At 43.4% G+C, this 18,857-nt stretch overlaps 1 protein-coding gene across 1 annotated transcript; it reads right to left on the bottom strand.

The window, feature by feature from the left end:
* Positions 1-2,569: 2,569 nt before the first annotated feature.
* On the bottom strand, positions 2,570-18,144 carry yme1l1b (YME1-like 1b). The gene is made up of 18 exons (XM_015957515.3): positions 17,949-18,144; positions 17,021-17,155; positions 12,824-13,001; positions 12,609-12,707; positions 12,388-12,497; positions 7,754-7,904; positions 7,581-7,664; positions 6,969-7,142; positions 6,747-6,899; positions 6,525-6,657; positions 4,839-4,901; positions 4,643-4,755; positions 4,396-4,551; positions 4,157-4,308; positions 3,944-4,070; positions 3,743-3,816; positions 3,545-3,631; positions 2,570-3,451 (listed from the first exon to the last, which is right to left on the bottom strand). Exons 1-18 carry the CDS (start codon positions 17,979-17,981, stop codon positions 3,308-3,310), a joined length of 2,166 nt encoding a protein of 721 aa, XP_015813001.1. The 5' UTR covers positions 17,982-18,144; the 3' UTR covers positions 2,570-3,307.
* Positions 18,145-18,857: the final 713 nt, after the last annotated feature.

The following is an 18,857-nucleotide window of genomic DNA, read 5'->3' as shown; positions in this document are numbered from 1 at the left end:
CGCGTGATTTACCGAGAATTCACGAGAACTCAGACAAAGTTTAAAACAAAAAAAATCCAAATGTGAAGTTTGACCTCTACACAACTGTTCTTTCTCATTTATTTGCAATATTCCAGTTAAATACACAGCTTTGGATTAACGCAACACTATAACAAAGAACTCCCAACTATATTTACATTTTTCAAATACATCATTTTTGATATTTGCAAGGAAAGATTTGTCAGTATAATGACAAATATAGTATGACAGTATACTGTGTACTATTAATAAAATCGTTGTAATAAAAATTTTAAATGACTTCTGGTGTATTATCGTAACAGATAATAAATAAATTAAATATTTAAGCAATCATGCCAATCATGCCAAAGGAAATCTACCAGAGATCTTAGACTGGATTCTCTAGGAAAATCATAGCATTTCAATTATTGTATATCAAATAATGTATAATATATGTGTGACAGTGTGAGCGTCCTGTCACAATGTCCCGATTGATCATGCGTCCTGGCTTCTTGGCCAAGGAGGTGTCCCTTTGGCTGACTGGTTAGAGTGTATGACTCTCACCCAGGAGTCTGGGGATCGAATGCCGCCCGGGCCCTCGTTTCTCCACCTTGCCACATATGTATTCTTAAAAAGTGAATACTACAGTAGCTAAATCATGTCGCAATGCATTGTGGGATGTAGTCCTAGACAACCAAGTGTGTATATTTGGTGGGTGCCTAAGCGTTTGGGTCTGAGTCGCTCCGCACATCTCAAACTCATAAGAACTTAAAGAAAATGTTATTTGAGCGCTGTGAGTTATGAGTAACTGTTTGAGCATAAATGTTTGAATATGGTGTCTGTCAGATTGTTTTTTAGCGCAGTCCAAGCGCTCTGTCCGCGTATTTTCAATATTCTGCAGCACAAGCTAATAGTAGAAAATCAAACCGCTGTCGGTACAGGATCTGCTCGCGTGCAAGATTGGCTCGGGGTCCTTCGACTGCTGATGTGTAGTGTGTTTTGTCCGAGTGGGTTTGCCGTAGTTTGACGTCATCGGCAGTCGAAAGACCCCGAGCCGATCTTGCACCCAAGCAGATCCTGTACCGACACCGGATTATAATGTGGGCAAACTGGACACAGGCCCAGGGTCCCACAGCCACAAGGGGGACCACGAAAGCAGCAGCCTTTTTATTTATTTACTTACTTACTTATTGTGCAGCAGTCTTAACGTTGGAGAGAAATTCCTTCAAATTTCAGACATATATCAAATGCTTAATTTGTAAATCAAACGTCCTGGAACGCAAATGTCAAACCAAAGTACCCCTGAAGGACTTAGTTGTTCGTCCTTTTATCAAAACTTATTTTGAGCCTGAGAGGGTTAACATGTTGAGAATATTTTATTTTGTGATGTTTCTGATGTTTCATATTAATTTCTAATAATTATATGATCTCTAATCATTTTGTGATTGATGTTGGTTTATTTTCCTGAGCTGAGTGCCTGTCTAACACTCATGGTAGGAAACGTTTTGCATTTAGCAAAGAAAATCACATTGATGGTTCTGTTTTCAAATTATTTCATCAAATTATTGTCACAGTAAAAAATATGTATAACATGTAAGAGATCACCACCACTGTTAAACAGATACAAATCTGAAGCCCGCAAGGATGCTGTCCTACGCTGCGTGATTCTGTCCTGCGTGAGACACTCCCAAGTCTGCCAGTTTGGCTCAAAAGTTTTCTCAAAACTAAATAAATATATTTAGGTACAAGTTTTTACCAGCATATATGAATGGTCTTCAATCAAACATTGTCAGATAACTTGGTTCAAAGACCCAATTTTATCCGTTAGACACTAAAGACATTAAATTTTTTTTTTAATGTCCACATTTTGTTTTAAACAGGAAAAGCATTCATGTATTTAAACTACTCAAATAAAAACAACAAAAGCAGCCAGTAACAGAATAGAAATTCAATTAATTTTTAGTGTTTGTTCCGTTTCTAAATAATCTACTAATTTCTTTACCTGTAATCAGTCGTTTGATTTGTTGATGGCCACACACACTGTCACGTACTTTGATGTTTTTATTATTTAGGTCAACTGGATGAAAAGAATTTTGAATTTGTTTCTGCCCTCTAGTGAACAAAAGCTGTTACTACAGGTATCGTTTATTAAGCCAAACCGCACTTCCTGTAGATTCCTTCAAAATAAAGTACTACGGGTTTTAAATAAGTGGTAAAAGCGTAGTTTGTCTAAAAATCTGGAAAGCCATGTCTTCTCTTATACAATCTACTTAACTACTAAAACTCAATAAATCTGTTTATTATCTGTGTTCAACAAGATAAAGCAGGAACTAGCTAGCTCCAGCACTACAAACATATCAGATCATACGGTAGATTAATGTGCGACTGGTATTTCTGGCCGGTTACTCACCCAATCACGGCTGGAGATGGGCTCCCCATGACCCCGGTGAAAAATAAAGCAGTTATGTACATGCGGGAGGGAGGTACGCAACTTTTTTCAGACATATCTGGTTAATTTCTGCAGCTTTAAGAAAATGAATCCAAACATTCTCTCTACCCAAACACATACAGCTTCAGTTTGTATTCATCTTTATTTCAGCAGCACATGAACCGTCATCCCACCGTTGACAAGATCTACAGCAGAGAGTCAGAGTGTACACAGCATAAAAGCATTATTGTACATTTATATACAACGCCCCCTTCAGCCAGTCATTTTTACACATGCCAAACCAGATACAGGAGGTCAGAGAACCTAAAACCTTACAATACTCCTTAGTGAAAAGTTCTCTTGTTCAGCTTTCTTTGTCTCACAGCTTTTTTCCTGCAGAACAAAATAACTGAACAGGAGCAGCTTTAACCCACTGAAAAGTGCAAATTCTGTTTAAAAATACAGACAACAGGAAGCAGTAGACGCAGGTGCAGAACTGACCTTGTGGTTTAGTTACATTAAAGCTTAAAATGTGTTGAAAAGCTCATTTAAACGCCAAATCGTCTGGTAAATCAGGCCAAAATGTAGATAATAAAGCACTGAAAATGCACGGCGTTTTCTTTTCAACACGGTGCTGGGATCTAAACGCGATACACACTGTGGTTGGGGGGTACATACTCTGGCAGATTCTACAGTTTTAAACGGAGAAACATGGAGATAGATGACAAATGTTCACAACATCTACCTTTAACCTAATGGAAATCAGCTGCAACGTCCAGATCCTGTCACTAACAAATAAACGCTCATCCAGATGTTTTCATATGTCTACACACAACTTCGATTCTCCTCCTCTGTCTAATGAAGCACCCATCCCTGCTGACTTCATCTGCTCTCCAGGGGTTTTCCCTCCAGGACCAGCTGGATCTCTTTGGCGTCCAGCGTCTCGTACATCAGCAGAGCGTCTGCCAGGCTCTTGTGCTCCTTGGCGTGGGACTTCAGCAGGGCTTTGGCTCGATCGTACGACTCCTGAAGACACCCAGTGGAGAGAGATTACGGAAACAAAAGCCTAAACTTTTAGATTTGATTAATTTATTAAAAAAAAAAACAAATGAGGCAGACCTTCAGTAACACCCTGACTTCGTGCTCCACAGCAGCTTGTGTCTCAGGACTTAGTTCAGTCATGTCGGAGAAGGTCATGACACCCAGCTGAGAGGCAGAAGGGCACATATCGGATCTTTTTCCCCATGATTTTTGATTTTTAGCAAACCATCTTCTGACTTGTGGAGTCAACCTGATTTACAACAGTGTTGGGTCTACCTTTTCACACATCCCATATCTGGTCACCATCATCCTGGCAATCCTGGTGGCACTGTCAAAGTCGCTCGAGGCTCCTGGAGAGGAAGAGATCACACTCCCAATCTCGTTTTTCATACGTTAAAGTATTCTTCTTCAGTATTTATCTTTGTTTATTCTTCACGTCTTTTCTTCCTTCTCCGCCTCTGGGCGCTCCATCCTCACCTGTCGTGATGTTTTCATGTCCAAAAACGATCTCCTCTGCCACACGCCCCCCCATGCTAACATCCATCTGAGCCAGGAGCTGAGAGCGAGTCTCGCTCCACCTGTCGTTCTCTGGAAGCATCGACACCTGGAAGCAGAGGGAGGATGGAAGACGTTTTATCAGAAGAAAAGGGTCCAGGTTGAAGAACATATGGCAGATCTGGATTTCCCTACATGTCCCAGACTGGGGCCTCTGGGCATGATGGTGGCCTTGTTGATCGGCATGGCGTCTTTGGTGTAGTAGGCAACAATCGCGTGACCCGATTCATGATATGCTGTGATTGTCTTGTTCTTTTCGTCGATTTCCGCGCTCCTCCTCTCAGGTCCTTCAGGAAAAAAAAAAAAAAAAGAGGGAAAATGAATAAGAGCGATGCGAGAGCAGGGATCCAGGGTCAGCCGAAGGTTTTACAGACCCATGAGGATTTTGTCTTTGGCAAACTCGAGCTCCTTCATGGAGACCATGTCTTTGCCGTCGACTGCTGCCTTCAGGGCCGCCTGGTTGACCAGGTTTTCCAGGTCAGCTCCGGAGAATCCCACTGTGCCCCGGGCAATAACATTGGCCTCAATAGCTGCAGAGAAAACGCAGAACCAAACTGACTTGGCCCCAATCACCGGACATTAAAACGCGAGCATTTACTGTATCAAACGCTAACGTCTGACCTGGATCTACTTTGATTTTCTTCAGGTACCAGTTGAGAATCTCCGTTCGCCCTTTCACGTCTGGTTTGGGAACAGTCACCTGCATGTCGAAACGACCCGGGCGGATGAGGGCACTGCGAAGGAGATCGGTTAGAACGAGACTCCGACACAACTCTAGCGTTTGTGTAGACCATTAGAGCTGGCCGCAGAGACGTACTTATCCAAGGCTTCTGGGAAGTTGGTCGCCCCGATGATGATCACGCCCTCGTTGGTTTTAAACCTACGAAATAAAACCATCAGCATGTGAACGCACCGTGAAGTGCTTCAGAGTCCCCGACTTAACACAGTGTCATACCCACTTATTAGGCACAAAACTGCTAGTACTTTTCAGGTTTTCATCATTTGTTTTCTTTAAGGCTCTGGATGTTATGGGGCTGTGTTGGCTGACATGGCTCTGCAACATCGCGTGGACACCGGGGGCAGTTCCACCGGACTGGCAGCCCGGGGCGGTGGTCCCCCTATTTGAAAAAGGACCACAGGACGTGTTCCAACTACAGAGGGATCACACTCCTGAGCCTCCTTCCCTAGTGAGGTCTATTCAGGGGTTCTGGAGAGGAGGGGTCATATTTGTAAAACCTCAGATTCAGGAGGAACAATGTGGTTTTCGTCCTGGCTGTGGAACACTGGACCAGCTCTACACCCTTAGGGGGTCGACCGCATCCCTCGGGGCACCCTGTGGGGGTACTTGGGGAGTACGGGGTACCAGACCCTATGATACGGGCTGTTGGGACCCTGTATGACCGGTGTCAGAGCTTGGTCAGCATTGCTGGCAGTAAGCTGAGCTCAATCCCGGTGAGACCTGGATTCCTCCAAGGCTGCTGATTTACCGGTCGATCTACGTTCCTACCCTCACCTATGGTCACGAGCTTTGGGTAGGGACCGAAAGAACGAGATCGTGGATACAAGCGGCCGAAATGAGTTTTCTCCACAGGGTGTCTGGGCTCTCCCTTAGAGATAGGGTTATAAGCTCGGTCATCCAGGAGGAGCTTGGACTAGACCCGCTGCTCCTCCACATCAAAAGATGCCCATTGAGGTGGCTCGGGCATCTGGTCAGGATGCCTCCTGGACTCCTTCCTGGTGAGGTTTTCCAGGAACGTCCAACTGGGAGGAGACCTAAGGGAAGACCCAGGACACGTTGGAGGGACTACGTCTCTCGGACGGCCAGGGAACGCCTTTGGATTTTCCTGGAGAAGCTGGCCCAAGTGGCTGGGGAGAGGGAGGGAAGTCTGGGCCTCTTGGCTCAGGGTGCTGCCCCTGCGACCTAACCCTGCATCATAACTTACACTTCCCAGAGCAACGACTGGCTCAACATATGATAAAATATTACTGCTGGCACTACTGAGATGTCATTTTTCCTGAAATATAAGTTATTTTCATGAGCCAATACTCATACCTGGAAATAAGACGCTTTGATTAGATGAAACCCCGCCTCCACCCATTCCATAAAGTAACACTAGCTCAACCAGCAAAGCAGCTGTTGCAACACGCCAGCAGCAGTGAACTGGTTGTCAGAAGCACTGGGACACTGTCCAGTGGCCAACATGCCCCACTTTATCAAACATCGTGTTTCTGGTCTAGTTCTAAGCTGCAGGACCCCACAGAGGGTAGAAATCACGAGTGTTTATCGGTGTTTTAAAGCTACTTTATGGTAAATGCCCACTTGTGTTCTAGAAAGCAAAGGAGGACCAGAAATCCTAAATAACCCCATACAAGACTGGTTAAAACGTTAATGTTTTAGTCTCAGGTGAACAGCTTGGTGTGTGAAGAAAGCTGCCTGAGCTCGAACTAGCCACACACTCGTCCATTGTGCGTGTGACCGAGTAAAGATCATTTCTGAGAGTACCCGTCCATCTCAGCCAGCAGCTGGTTGATGGTCTGTCTGGAGTACGGGTGCATGGGAGACTCTATCCTCTTCCCGCCAACGCTGTCCAGCTCATCGATGAAGATCACGCAGGGAGCGTTAGCTTTAGCCTCCCCTAGCAACAAGGAGCCAAACTAAAATCAATTCTGTTCCTGGACATATTAAAACAACTTCACAGACAAGCTAAGAAAAGACCAAACCTACTGAAAAGGTTCCTGATGCGGCTGGCTCCTACTCCGACAAACATCTCGTCGAACTCTGACCCAGAGGCATAGTAAAACGGCACAACTGCCTCTCCGGCCACTGCTCTAGCCAAAAGCGTCTTCCCCGTCCCCGGAGGACCAACGAGCAGGACGCCTTGACGAAGAGGAAGTAACGGTGAGGAGGAGAAAGAACTGAGCTCTCCCGCCACAAACACCGGCCCACCTTTAGGCAGCTTTCCTCCCAAGGCTGTGAACTTCTGAGGGTTCTTCAGGAACTCCACCACTTCCTGCAGCTCATTCTTAGCTTCCTCCACTCCTTTCACATGCTCGAACGTCACGTTTTTCATCTGGACCGGGTCCACAGCTGAGTCCAGACCTGATGTGGCTCGGAACCGCACTGTCCAACATGATTAAAGCCAGGGCTGAACGACCGTAGGAAGGGACTGAAACGTCAGTTTTCTGGCAGAAATTGCGATTTCAATTCGATTCGCAATTTTTCTTCTAATCAACCTTCAGCACGATATTCATGACGTACCGTAACATCTACTAACACGACAGGAAATGACATCACACCATCAAAACATTAAAAGCTATTACTCTAGTATTGCAACGCAGCTTTGACTCACGCCGTCGCTGGTTTGAAATCGCAATTTCGACCAGAAAACAACAAATGGTTCAGCCTTAAAGACAAAACTCACACAACGTCACATAAAACAGGCAAAGAGTTCATCGGCAACCACAACGCAAACGTCTGACGCCACTTTTATTAGCCAGCTGGTCAACAAACACCGACTGGATTTCATCTGAGCGGAGCGTGAGGAAGAAGAGCTTTTACCTGACATGAAGGGCGTTTTGGAGATGCCGTAGAGCCCAGCCAGGAGCAGCACCAGCAGAATCAAACGAGTCCTCCTCAGAGAATCTGAGCAACCAGAAGAAAACTCACCAGTGACATCTGGTCTGTGGTGGCCTGCTGAATGACTCACTCAGCTCATGTGGATTAAAACTCACCCTGGGTGCGCTGCGTTAAGGCTTGAGCTTTAAGGAAACCCTCAGCAAAGCCCCTCTTGAAGGCCTCCTGCTGGCCGTCAGGGATGTTCTTGTTCTTCAGCAGGCTGTCGAGACTTTCAGCGTCGACGCCCTTATCGCGGGTTAGGAAACCCTGCAGCACAGAGAGACTCCTCAGCAGCGTCCCTCCTCCTCTGCACAAGGCTAACGCTCAGCTTCTGCCCGTTTGAGCCGATCAGTGGTGGAAATAACCGCGAGTGGCAGTGGAAAGGTACATGAAACTGTGATCACCTAAACCGAGTAGACTCTGAGATCAGAGAACTTTTAAAAGAGCGGTGATTCACACTGAAAGTATTCTCACGCTGAGCACTGGTCAGGTCACAAAACAACCTCTGCTTCTGCTAACGGAGGCCATCCAACAGCTAACGGATATGATGTCTGTTTCCACAGACCTTCAGAAGATCCAAGAGTTGAATCTGTGCTTTTCCCAAACAACACCAGGTTCTACCTGCGTCACAGCACTGAACCCGCCTCAGTGAACGTTACAAATGAAACTCTCATGGCTGCAGATGAGGATCTCGTCCCTGTTCTAGTCCTGCTAGACATCAGCGCTGCTTTGACAGTCCATCACAATATTCTCTCAGAAAGGCTCCAACATGACGTAGGGATCGAGGGAACAGCGCTAGGCTGGTTTAAACACGATCTGTCCGATAGACGCGTACTCACCACTTTCTTCTACCACTTCTCTCCAGCTGCATTAGTTCCTGTTACCTCAGCTGTCAGACTTAAGTTCTCTCCCTGTCGTTTTCTCCCCACTAGCGTGTTGCTGAGCTGTGATTGCCTTCTGGAGGCGGCCATCGCCTGGATATGAACTTTTACTTTCTTTAACATAGAATGTGCAAACCACTAGTTCATTAATATTTGGTGTGTGTGTGTGTGTGTGTGTGTGTGTGCCTGCTGTCTTCTCTAAAGCCGGGCGTACACCGTGCGACCTTTTCACTCGTAGCACTCAGCTTCAGCTCAAACTGTACGACTTCCTCGCAGGGCAGATCTCACGAGCCAGGCGCTCACACTGTACGTCTGGTAGCAACACGTCGGACCTAAAAATATGCTAAAAATAGCCGTTTTTACTCAACACGTCAGACTTTTTTGTCTTGTTTTGCCTGTTGTCCTTCGGGAGTGCTGCAGGAGGACACACAGGGATTTATGGGGGTTGGATGAGGAAAACGAAATAAAGAAAGTAAATCTGTGTTTTGTGATCAGTTTAATTTGACATGAACATGACAAACACGCTTTCTTGACAATCTTTGTGAGTAAAAAAACGTGTAGAAACAAAAACGAACAACGTGTGTTATTAGGGAAATAGCGAGCGGAGTTGATGCAGGATTGCGCATGCGCCGTGAGCGGTTCTGGTACTTTTTGGGTCGCAGCTGCTCGCAGCGCCGCTTCAACAGTGCGATACCCTCACGACTGCTGATCGGCAGCTGGTCACGTGGTGTTAATCGCCTCTCGTAACCCCCTGCACACTACACGACCGCTCGGCGCAAAACTCAACCCGATATCGTGGATTCTCGCACGAGTGGAAAATCGGCTCAAAAAAGTGAAAAAGTCGCACAGTGTACGCCCGGCTTAACACAGTGACACATGACTGCTCATACTGTATCAGGATCCGATGGGGGGGGGGGGGGTGTTGTCCTGTTAAAGGACAGTTTTTCTCTCCACTGTCGCGACATGCTTGCTCAGCATGAGGACTGATGTAAAGTCTCTGATGCAACAGGTCAGCGACTCCGTGCAATCTGCTGGGGTTCCTTATATAGAACTATAACTTTATACTTGATCTCTAGTGGTATTTTAGCCCCAGTGGTGTCTAGCTATATGAAAGAAAATATTATGTTTTTGTATCTAAAGAAAATTCCTGCTTTCCTTGGGCTCACGAATGTATAGTCCTACAGCTACTCTCATGAATTGTTGTGATGACAGCCTAACTCCATCGGAAAAAGAATCTCAAGAATGGAGCTTCAGGTGTAGGTCCTCAAGGTGGAAGATCTGTGCGTGTGTATCGAAATTTGTGCGTGTGTATTAGATTTGTATGTGTAACTCTTGATTTGTAACTTGTGTTTACATTTTCACATGTAACTTCAGTTCTTACACACATAAATCACCTGGTAAACACGACCAAAACTACATCACACACAGATCAGTTTACAAGTACAAAAATCCTTTTGAGACTCTTTTCACACCTGACTGATTTGTGCGTACATGGTGCGTTTGAGCGCTGGGTGGAAGCTGGGAAATCCAAATTTCCTTTGGATTTAGTCTAAACATGTGTTGACAGGACAAATATGTTTTTCTGTGGGAAAACGTAGTATCTGAGGATCCTGTGGTTATAAAGGATAGACCTACATTTAATTTTTAAAGCGCAAGTCACCCCCAAATCAACTTTTTTTTACTGATAAACTATATAAATGTGTGTCTAATTGTGCTGCAGACACGTGTAGTCAGTAGTTTTGCACTTTAGTGCATTTAAGTAAAAAAATTTATTTTCTGCCTAAAACTGTCAGTGTTGTGCCGTTGTCAGGTAAAAACTCTGCACGAGATTTGAATTTAAAACTGCCACCGCTATTGGCTAAGAGGTACACTATGACATCAGCTGGTACATTATGATGTCACAATGCTGTTGTGAGCCAGTTTGTGTGTATTTGTTAACGGCTCCGTTCTCTCAGTCTGCTAGGCAACAGCATTTGTTGCATTTTTCAAACAGGAAGTGGGAGTTGAGTAAGAATCTGGCAGGGGGCGACTTGCTCTTTAATCATCTAAAATTGTTTATTTATACATATGTGTTTGTGAGCCATGAAAACGGAGTGAAAGGGTTATAACAAATGACTAATAAATGGCAGAGTGGTTCTCTGCCCGGAAAAACGCAGGGTTCAAAAGGAGAGAAGGCACGAGAAGATGGTACGGAATCATAGTCACACCCATCTCCTCACGGACCCCGGAAAAATGAAAAAAATGATGTTTTAGGTTTAGTGTGAAAACAAGTCCAGGAGTACAAATGCGCTTCACGAAAGTGAGGTCAACGAACCAGAAACAGAGAAAAACAGGGAAAATGGCTGCAAGTTCAGCGAACTTCAAATCCTTCCCTCAGGAGGAAAGAACCACCATAAATCTGGCCGTGTGGTAAGTAGCAGCTACGCTAGGGGAGAGGAGATTCTGTGCTGACGTCACATATGCGACGTGCCGATGTAATCATGCTAATTACAAACTTTTACAAGCTGATAAATCTCAAAGTGACTTGCGTGGTCGAAACACCATCATTACTTCTCATTTCAATTGCAGTACAACATATGTGCGATCCAGGGCGTCAGGCTAATCAGATTAGAAAATAGCTCTTTTAGCCCCGTTGACTTGCATTCATTTTCTCGTTCTCCTGGGGACTCGTGAGCCGACCGGAAAGGGAGGAGACTTATGCTCCCTATGGTGATCTTTCCTCTGATGTAAAAATTAAACCTGCACACTCTGCAGTCTGGTTATAGTGAGACGGCTATGACTTTAGACCAGGGGTGTCAAACTCATTTTAGCTCAGGAGCCACATTGAGGGAAATCTAGTCCCAAGTGGGCCGGACCAGTAAATTAAAAACAACTTCAGCAGTGGTGTGTCTAGATCTATTAAAATGGGGTGGCCCAGGTGAGGCACAACTTTGTGCATGGGTGGCACCAATGGTTATGCTTTTTTTTGTTTTACCTTCAAGCCTTTTGTAGACAATGAAAAGCCTGTTTAAAGGGAAATTAGTGTGGTGGCACCTGGGGTGGCCAATCAGATTCCAAGGGTGGCATGTGCTACCCCAGGCCACTCCCTGGACACGCCCCTGAACTTCAGATTGTTTTCTTTGTTTTAATACAATCAATATAAAACAAGGCTGGAGCCTGAGGACAGTGTATCCAAAATAGTACAAGTACAACACCTGAAGTGTACTTGAAAATTAAAAAAAAAATAAAAATCAATAAATGAAAAAAAAAAAAAAACATTCCTCAGTGATTCAAAGAGCTTTCAGATCACAAGGCTAGATCAGTTTCATGCAGCACTTAAAGTTTTTTTGACTCATTTTACTTTACATCTTTTAGCTTTCACCAGCACATCAACATCAGAAGTCACATCCTGAGTGGCGGCCAACTTCAGGATGTGATTCAAGTTCTTGTGTGAGCCTTGAGCGCAGCTTTGTTTTATTTATTCTCATTACAGAGAAAACTTGCTCACAAAGATACGTTTATTTTCACTCTACATTGTAAAGTATGAAAATAAAGTTTACACAACCATCTCGCGGGCCGGACTTAACCCGCTTGCGGGCCGGATCCGGCCCGCGGGCCGCATATTTGACACCCCCGCTTTAGACCATTTCAGATGGTTTACAGGGCTGACAGACTGATACTGTCCCCATTTCTGCAGGTTTTGCCCAACAGGACTGGACTAAAACAGGTCAAAACTCAGTCGGTGCCCAAAGAGAAACCTTCAGAGGCTCTGGAGAACATTAGCTTAAAACCACTTTTAAAAAGTCTGACTTTAAAACAAACTGGAGAAATGATGAGAAGCAAAAGCGTCGAGGAGTCGTCTGAATGAGGTACATTTAGTCAGAACCTACCTTAATGAAAGATGGTGCGTAAGCCTCCGAGTTGACAGGACGCTCGAAGGCCGACTGTACTCGTCTGGTTTTACTCCTCAACGTTTTAAAGCCTCGGCTCTGAAACAACACTTGAAAGCAGATGAAGTGGATTAAAATACAGCTACGTCCCTTTGTTCTAGATGAAAACATGTAAATAAAGTCAAACGTACTGAAACTACGTGTAAATGCTGTTAATGTACCTGGCCAGTGGTTCAGGTCTGTGCAAACAGTCCGAAGTGGTGAAAGGCGATTTTTTGAGAAGAAAACAGCCGATGGGTCCGTGGCGTTCCATGAGAAGCCTGTAGAAAACGGCCAGGACACAAAAATACTCTGATGTGTACGATCACAGACGTCACAACAGGATAACGACTCAAAAACACGGGTTTCTCCAACAAGCGAAGATGTTTATTCTCACCGTGTTTGTTATGAAAAAAGGAGTGAGTGGAGAGATACGAGGCCCTCCACGCTGTCTGGCCACCAACTGGAGGCGCCACATCGTCCGGGCTCAAACCTTTTAAAACCCGGTCCACCAGCTCATCCAGCTGCTGTTTGCCGAGATCAGAAAGTCCAAGTTCCCGCAGGTTCCACACGGACTGAGCACGTGAACACAGTAGGGAATGTGGAGCGTTACAAATCCAGACTGTTCCTTCATTTCTATCTTTGTTCATAGAATCAGCTGAACTAGTAAACATTTTAAAAAGCCTATTTAAAGGGACTTTACGGAGTTTTGAATTTTTATGCTCGCGATTGCCCCCTCAGGCCAAAAGCGTAATGGCAGCTTCAATAGTAGGCTCGTGCACAAGGCACGCATGCTGTACGTGCACACTCCTTAACGAAAATAAGAGCTGAGACAGTCCCGTGTGTGTGTGTGTGTGTGTGTGTGTGTGTGTGTGTGTGTGTGTGTGTGTGTGTGTGTGTGGTCCAAAGGACAGGAGAAGGTGCAGCTAATTAATTAAATAATTTGGTTCTGTACCTTTCTCTTCAGCACAGCCAACAAAGGTTTAAGATGGGTCAGTCCTCCTGCATGCTCAGATCATTCCCTTCCCTTGCTTGAAAAATTGTTCCAAAATGAAAGTTGAACCTACATCTTTTTTATCTGTGAATTCAATGCCGTTCGGCGAGTCTCAAATAAAAATATGAGCTTCTTACTGTAAAAAAATATACCATTAAAGATAGAGGTGTGAATCTTCACTTGTCTCCCAATTCGATTCGATTACGATTATTGGGTCAACGATTCAATTCGATTCGATATCCCGATGAATCACGATTATTTCATATTGATTTGTTTTCATCGATAAATAGAAGATGTCAGATAACTGCTTTTTATTTTTTTTATCAAAAACGTAATTGACACAACCTGCCATCCCTCAAAAGCTCTCCATTCACAACAGGTTAGGACAAAACATTTTAAACATTTAAGAAGATTTAACAAAATAAAACATCTGTTTCCTCGTTCAGCACCACGCCTCAGGCTGAGAAAAACACGCTTTGCAAAAACTCACAAAATCTAAAAAGTACTGAAAACTTACAGGACACATAACGTAATAATAAAATCCATAATGTGTTCATATATGAGTGTTTAATGTCTCTGAGCAGCTCTAGAGTCAAATATTTATGCCACAGTTCAAGGATGTCAGAAATAACACCAAATGAAATGTTTGACTTAGTTTATTTTATTTGAACCCAGTGGTTCGTTTCTGAAATGTTGGAGAATGAATCAAGTTCTGTTTGATGCAGAAAATAATAAAACATAAAAGAAATTCCACACTTCCAATAATATTTAAGATGTGTGTTTTATTCTTTCTGATAATAACACCAGCAGAAGGCTGTGGGCTGGATTAGGATTAAATTACCCAGCTGATGGATCTCCTTCACTAACCAGCTAACTACAAACCTTTCCACTAACCTGTCCTGTGTGACCCTCACCATGTAACCCTCGTGTCCATGCTGTCTCTGGAGGAGCAGATAGGAGACACAATCTCCTGTAACTTAAAATGAACCAAAGCTTCCTCCCAGTTTCTCTTTAAGATGAGTTTAACATCAGTTTATCTTCATGACACAAAAGAATAAAGTGGAACAAGAACTTCTATCTTCTATTTCTCTCTCCTTTTAACTTCTCCGTGTCCCTAAATAAAAGAGACAGACGATCACGCTGCAGCCGCTGTCACTGACCCCGCCCCCTCCCCAAGACCGGCTCTCCCTACTTTACAACAAGCAGTCTGACTGAGCGCTTCCAGGAGAAATAATACTTAAATTATGAAAATAATAACGCGTGTTTGGAGGAGCGTCCTCCGATCGTCTCTCTGAGCAGACAGTGTCTCTCTCTCTCTCTCTGTCGCTGATCGAGCGAGCGGAGCGCGCCGCACGACAACCGCTCAATTAACATAATTCACGGCCCAAATCCAACAGAACCGGTCGGGCTGATTCGGTTCCGGTTTGGTCTCGGGTGACAACTCTAGCGCTCAGCCCTGCAGTACCACATTAAGGCGGAGGTAAATGTGGAGGACGCTCACTCTGACAGACTTGGATCTGCGCTGGTGCCGCCATTAAAAAAACAAAACTACATTCCACTATAATCGATTATGGCGTACTCTTCTACGATGCAGAATCGTTTATGTCCGCATCCCGATGCATCGATTATTTGATTATTTTCCTCAGCTCTAATTAAAGAGCAAGTCAACCCCTACCAGAGTCTAACTCCACTCCCACTTCATGTTTGAAAAATGCAACAAATGCCGTTGCCTGGCAGACCGAGAAGGCGGCGCTGCTGACAAATACACACACACACACACAGGCTCACGACAGCATTGTGACATCATAATGTACCAGTTTACATCATAGCTTACCTCTTAACCAATAGCGGTGGCAGATTTAAATTAAAATACAGTGCAGAGTTTTTACCTGACAACGGCACAACACTGCCAGTTTTAGGCAGAATATTTAAATTTCAACTAAGATGCACTGAAGTGCCAAATTATTGAAGACACGTGTCTGCAGCACGATTAGACACTCGTTTATTTAGTTTATCAGCAAAAAAAAAAAAAAACATTTGGGGGTGACTTGCTCTTTAAAGAGCAAGTCACCCCAAATAACCTTTTTTTTGCTGATAAACTAAAGAAACGAGTGTCTAATCGTGCTGCAGACACGTGCCGTCAATAATTTGGCACTTCAGTGCATCTTAGTTGAAATTTAAATATTCTGCCTAAAACTGGCGGTGTTGTGCCGTTGTCAGGTAAAAACTGCTCTGTATTCTAATTTAAATCTGCCACCGCTATTGGCTAAGAGGTATGCTATGATGTAAACTGGTAGATTATGATGTCACAATGCCTGTGTGTGTGTGTATTTGTTAGCAGCTCCGCCCCCTCGGTCTGCCAGGCAACAGCATTTGTTGCATTTTTCAAACATGAAGTGGGAGTGGAGTTAGAATCTGGTAGGGGTTGACTTGCTCTTTAATGTAAAAAATAAACTCTAAATAAACTATGTTCACATCCAGAGTCAAACCCAGGTCTTCTGCACGGAAGTCCAACATCTTCCTAGGTGAGTTAAAGAGCAAGTCACCCCCAAATAAACTTTTTTTTGCTGATAAACTAAATAAAGGAGTGTCTAATCGTGCTGCAGACACGTGTCGTCAATAATTTGGCACTTCAGTGCATCTTAGTTAAAATTTAAATATTCTGCCTGAAACTGGCAGTGTTGTGCCGTTGTCAGGTAAAAACTCTGCACTGTATTTTAATTTAAATCTGCCACCGCTATTGGCTAAGAAGTATGCTATGATGTAAACTGGTACATTATGATGTCACAATGCTGTCGTGAGCCTGAATGTGTGTGTATTTGTTAGTGGCTCCGCCCTCTCGGTCTGCCAGGCAACAGCATGTGTTGCATTTTTCAAACATGAAGTGGGAGTGGAGTTAGACTCTGGTAGGGGTTGACTTGCTCTTTAAAGCGCCAGTGATGTGCTTTGTATCTGTAACGTTTATATCCTTGATGACAGCTGAAACAACGTTCAAAGAATGGTTCGGAGCGAAAATGGCTATTTTGTTGCTAATTAGCAGGAAATATCTAGAAGAAAGTTCTACAGAAAGTAGCTAAGGGTCCTCAGAAATGTAGCTAGCTTTGTCACTAGGCGTTAGGAACAGCGACAAAGTGGCACTGCCTCTCTCTCTGCTGCTAAAGCTACGGATAGCAAATGCTACGGGCGATGCCTGAGCGTGAACGCGCATGAAGCAGCCTGCTCGACCCGAGCATCTCTCTTTTTCTGTGATTTTACAGAAAAACAGGCAATCACAGTAAAAATGCCAGGGCTCATTCTACAGGACCAGGGCATTGCAGGAGAATGTATGAAGAAGACATTTATTATTTATACATGTTTTGGCTGTCAAACTTCCATAATGCCCCTTTAAGCTGCGTCAGTTTTTTAGCGCTAATTTTAGCGGATTTTATACAGCATGTCTTAAGCTGTGTTTTGCTTATAAAAGCTTTGTTTTTAAATGCCAATATTTTGCACTAAGAGTTGGAGAGAAATTGCTATTTCGATTCTCTGCATGTAGGTGCTGTACGTGTGGTAGAATTGACAGTAAAAGCAGACTGATTGATCGATGTGTGAAATATTTACCTCTGTAGACTGTAGCTCGGAGTCTGAGGCATGCTCTGTGTGTTTTCTTGATGTGCAGGTGGCACAGCTGCTGCTTCCTACTGAGTGTTTCAGAGGATGGAGGATGTTGATGAGGTGGCTGAGGGGTAGAGTCACCTGCAGTAACACGTTTTCAAGAAAGGATCAGACCAACTGAGCAAAGCCAACTTTCACAAAACAAATCTGAACAAAAAGGAGAATCTGAATTGAAAATATGTTGCATTTAAGATACCATATCATGTTCATAAAGACGTGTGTCCTGTGTAAACCAAACTATGGACACGCTGTGTAGGGATTGTTTTTAACCTTGTATGTCTTAGATGCTGAACATTAATTTCTATTTCATGTAAATTAAAAGGACGATTAAGATATTGTTTTGAATTTAAGCCAATGGTCGTTTCTATTCCCCTAAAGCAGATGAATGACATGAGCTTATGTTGGTGGGACTGTAAGGACAATGGTGTAAATGAAACTATGGCGCGTCTAGTTAGAATGAAAAGCATGCACGCACGCGCAGGCAGGTGAAAACAACAATAGATTGATCACCTGTCGATATTTGAGGAAGTTTCATAAATCAACATTGAACAGATTATCTCTACAAGCCGCAAATATAGTTAAAATTATTACGGATAACTACTTTTATTAGTTAAGTTACGAGTTAATAAAGACTAGCCTATTTGTATCATGGCGTGTTAAAATTGTTGCTTTTGAGAATACATTGATGCTAGCTACCTGACGGATAACTACTTTTATTGGTTAAGATACGAGTTAATAAAGACTAGCCTATTTGATTAATGGCGTGTTAAAATTGTTGCTTTAGAGAATAAACTGATGCTAGCTACCAGAACCCAGCGAGGACGAAACCAAAACAACAACAATGCTAATGCTAGCTCTGCTTAATCTTACTTACCTGTGGCTGGACCGTCATCGACAAAGAAAACATTATTAACTGATGGTTGGTATGAAGCCACCTGTTAACCTTTACAAACTCTATTTCGTTCCACCGCGATTTAAAGCTCTGTGTTTGTTTCCTTTTTAGCCGCAGGCATAGCAACTTCTAACGTGAACGCAGCGGTCTCACAGCTGACAAGAAACCGGATGTGGAGGGCCGGGCAAGACGGCGGACCGGATTCAGAATGTACTTTGAACAACACAGACGTAATATTAATCGTTTGTGTGTTAAACACTACACTACTTTTTCCCAAATGTACTCTAATCTAGCATCATAACCGACACACGTGTCGTAACGTGAATTTAAGGTTATACGGTTGTTTGTCCACCAGAGGGCGCTATCGCTGCACTGACATGCTAGACCTGAACGACCAGTGGATGAGGAGTTCCGTTCGGCCGCTGAGTGCAGATGGTGGGTTCTGTTGAACCTTGTCTGGTCATTAGAGTTACTATAATTGAGTTTCTTTAACAAATGTAACATTATGTGCCAAGAAAAAGAAAATAAATATCAGACAATTAAACGGATATGACTTCAGCAATGTTTCACACTACCTGTCCCTGTCGAAATTTGCTCTAAAGCCAGCTTTGTTCCGCTAAATATGAAAAATCGTTGCAAAAATGCAAATATCGTGGATGACTTGATGTTTCATTTCGCTATTCTTTCTAGTTAAGCTTTGATCATAAGGAATTATATGTATATTATATATATATTATATATATATATATATATATATATATATATATATATATATATATATATTATTATATGAGGTGTGCGCGCGCACACACACACACACACACACACACACACATATATATATATATATATATATATATATATATATATATATATATATATATATCACAA

Source organism: Nothobranchius furzeri, chromosome 11 (genome assembly GCF_043380555.1).
Source record: "Nothobranchius furzeri strain GRZ-AD chromosome 11, NfurGRZ-RIMD1, whole genome shotgun sequence".
Lineage (NCBI taxonomy): Eukaryota > Metazoa > Chordata > Actinopteri > Cyprinodontiformes > Nothobranchiidae > Nothobranchius > Nothobranchius furzeri.
This window is presented reverse-complemented; position numbering and strand designations above follow the sequence as displayed.

Excerpts from the sequence above, each read along its gene's own strand:
- yme1l1b (XM_015957515.3), bottom strand. The coding sequence starts at position 17,981 with ATGTTTTCTTTGTCGATGACGGTCCAGCCACAG. Across the intron at positions 6,900-6,968 it reads GGGAGGAAAGCTGCCTAAAG|GCGTCCTGCTCGTTGGTCCT; the intron begins GTGGGCCGGTGT and ends CTCTTCGTCAAG. Across the intron at positions 3,817-3,943 it reads ACATGAAAACATCACGACAG|GAGCCTCGAGCGACTTTGAC; the intron begins GTGAGGATGGAG and ends CTTCCTCTCCAG.